Source organism: Arachis ipaensis, chromosome B05 (genome assembly GCF_000816755.2).
Source record: "Arachis ipaensis cultivar K30076 chromosome B05, Araip1.1, whole genome shotgun sequence".
Lineage (NCBI taxonomy): Eukaryota > Viridiplantae > Streptophyta > Magnoliopsida > Fabales > Fabaceae > Arachis > Arachis ipaensis.
Window position 1 is genome coordinate 146028380 of NC_029789.2, and position 2552 is coordinate 146030931.

At 38.8% G+C, this 2552-nt stretch overlaps 1 protein-coding gene across 1 annotated transcript in view; it reads left to right on the forward strand.

The window, feature by feature from the left end:
* Positions 183-2552, forward strand: part of LOC107644760 (calcium-dependent protein kinase 26) — a 3605-nt gene continuing 1235 nt past the window's right edge. The window contains exons 1-3 of the mRNA XM_016348685.2: positions 183-390; positions 806-1688; positions 1786-2082. Of these exons, the coding sequence (XP_016204171.1) occupies positions 1097-1688; positions 1786-2082 (889 nt within the window). The 5' untranslated portion in view covers positions 183-390; positions 806-1096. The remainder of the gene's footprint in view (positions 391-805; positions 1689-1785; positions 2083-2552) is intronic.

Sequence of the window (2552 nt, forward strand, 5' to 3'; positions counted from 1 at the left end):
ATTTGTTTAAAATAATATATATTAATATATAATGATTAATCTTTTTATGTGTAAGTAAAGTATATTGGGTATATAAAATACTTAAATGGCTGGATAATGATTTTATAAATAAATTAATAAAATTAGAGAAGCTTTACTGCTTTAGACGAAATGAACGAAGCAAAAAGATTTATTTAGTTGTTAATAGAATAATAATAATTAGTGGTAGGTGTTGGCATCGTTGAGAAAAAGGCTTTTGGTGAATTTGAAAACACACATGAAAACAAAGCAGTCTCAGCAAAGTAAGCGCTGTTTGTAGCTGTTGTTGTTGTTGTTGTTGTTGGGAGGGGGTTTCTGTCCCAATCCTCACACAACACGTAACACGCACGGGGACACCGCTCTCTGAAACTGGTGAGTGGTTTTGGTTTCTGCTGTGGATCTGGGGTTGTTTAGCGAGCTCTGAATTCTGATTTCACTTCTTGTCTTTTGTTGTTTTTCGCTTCTGGGTTTTGCTGCTTTTCTCCTTTGGGTCTTGTTTTTCAAAGGATCATGTGTGTCTCTTCTGGAAATTCAGCTTCAATTTTTGTTTTTTGGAAGGGGGGTGGGGGGAGGGGATTAGATTACTACCTTGGGGTGTGGTAGAAGGTGTGGTAGAATCTGTTTCAAAGTTTTTATTTTGCTGAAATTGTGAGCTAGGGGGAGCTAGAATATTGAAATTATTGCAACTTTTGATCTCAGTGGTTTGAATTGTTCAATGAACCTTGCCCTATTTCAGCATTGTTTTGTGAAGTGGTTGATTATCATTGCCGTGGTTTTTCTTTTGCAGATCAACTGCTCTGTTTGAATTAAAAAAGAGAGAGAGGTGGTCCTCGCTGGTTCAGGTTCATGGTATCGTGTGCCTTACGCGGAGTCTCTTTGTCAACATATTTTGGCTTTTAAAGCTTGAAAAAAGGGGTTTTGGTGTATGACTGTCTCAGCAAGAAAATCAAAGGCTTCCCCTTTGTGCTTGGTAATACTGTTTTGTTAAAAGGGTAGTTTCAATATCCTGAACTAGAAATTTCAACTATCACTTCTGGGTTTTGACCTTTTGTTGAGGAGCGAGGATTTGTGTTTTGGTATGGCTATTGCCAAGAGTAACAACAGTAGCAGCAATGAACCTTCTACTTCATACAAGTGTTACAAAGTAGCAGGCTTGACCGAAACCATATTAGAGACAAATCATACTGCTAATTTGAAAGATCGATATGTTCTTGGGGAACAGTTAGGCTGGGGACAATTTGGTGTCATCAGAGCTTGTTCTGATAAGCTGACAGGAGAGCTTTTGGCGTGCAAATCAATTGCTAAGGATAGGTTGGTTACGTCAGAGGATCTGCGAAGCGTGAAGCTTGAGATCGAGATCATGGCTAGGTTGTCTGGGCACCCGAATGTGGTCGATCTCAAAGCTGTTTATGAAGAAGAAGATTTTGTTCATTTGGTGATGGAGCTTTGTGCTGGAGGGGAGCTGTTCCACAGGTTAGAGAAGCACGGGCAGTTTTCTGAATCTGAAGCCAGGGTTATCTTTAGGCACCTTATGAAGGTGGTTTTGTATTGTCATGAAAATGGTGTTGTTCATAGAGATTTGAAGCCCGAGAATATTCTCCTTGCTACTAGAGCATCATCATCTCCAATCAAATTGGCCGATTTTGGGCTCGCAACCTACATCAAACCTGGTACTTCCATCCTTGCAGATTATTAGTCTTCTTTTGCTCAAGCGGAAAAAAACAATATGTGATATTTATCCTAAGATGTTGCGCTTTGTTTAAGCAGGACAAAGTTTGCATGGGCTAGTTGGGAGTCCGTTCTATATCGCTCCTGAGGTATTGGCAGGTTCATATAACCAGGCTGCTGATGTGTGGAGTGCAGGGGTTATTCTTTACATTCTATTAAGCGGGATGCCTCCATTTTGGGGGAAGACCAAATCCCAGATATTCGATGCTGTTAAGGCGGCTTCCCTAAGGTTTCCTTCCGACCCTTGGGACCACATTTCTCAGTCAGCGAAGGATTTGATCAGGGGAATGCTCTGTACAGAACCTTCTCGAAGGCTTACCGCCGAGGAGGTTTTAGGTAATTTTTTCTTTCCTTGGGCTGTTAATGTGAATCTAGTGAAGCTGTTTTGTTTAGATTTGTTATTGAAGTAGTAAGAGAGCATTTTAGAATTTAGACAAGTAGGATGATCACAAATCTACCAAGATGATATTATTACTCAAAATTGAATGTGAAAAGGCATACATTTACCATATATGTATCACATAACTCCCACAAACCTTCGCCGTCTTTTTTCTTTTACCTAATATTTGAAAGATATAAATATCACCTCGTGCATTTATAAATACTCAGCATGTTTTCTTAGGCATTCCCCCAGATTTCTCTTTTTCAATGTTGTAATATTTTACCACCATGAAGCGCAAGAGTTTTGTTTTTGATATCTCTAACTCATCAATTGGTTACATGAAGAGCAAATGATATCATATGTTATTTGTTGGCTTTTTTTTTTTTTTCAAAGGTTGTGTGCTTCTTGTTTTGATGATATTCAG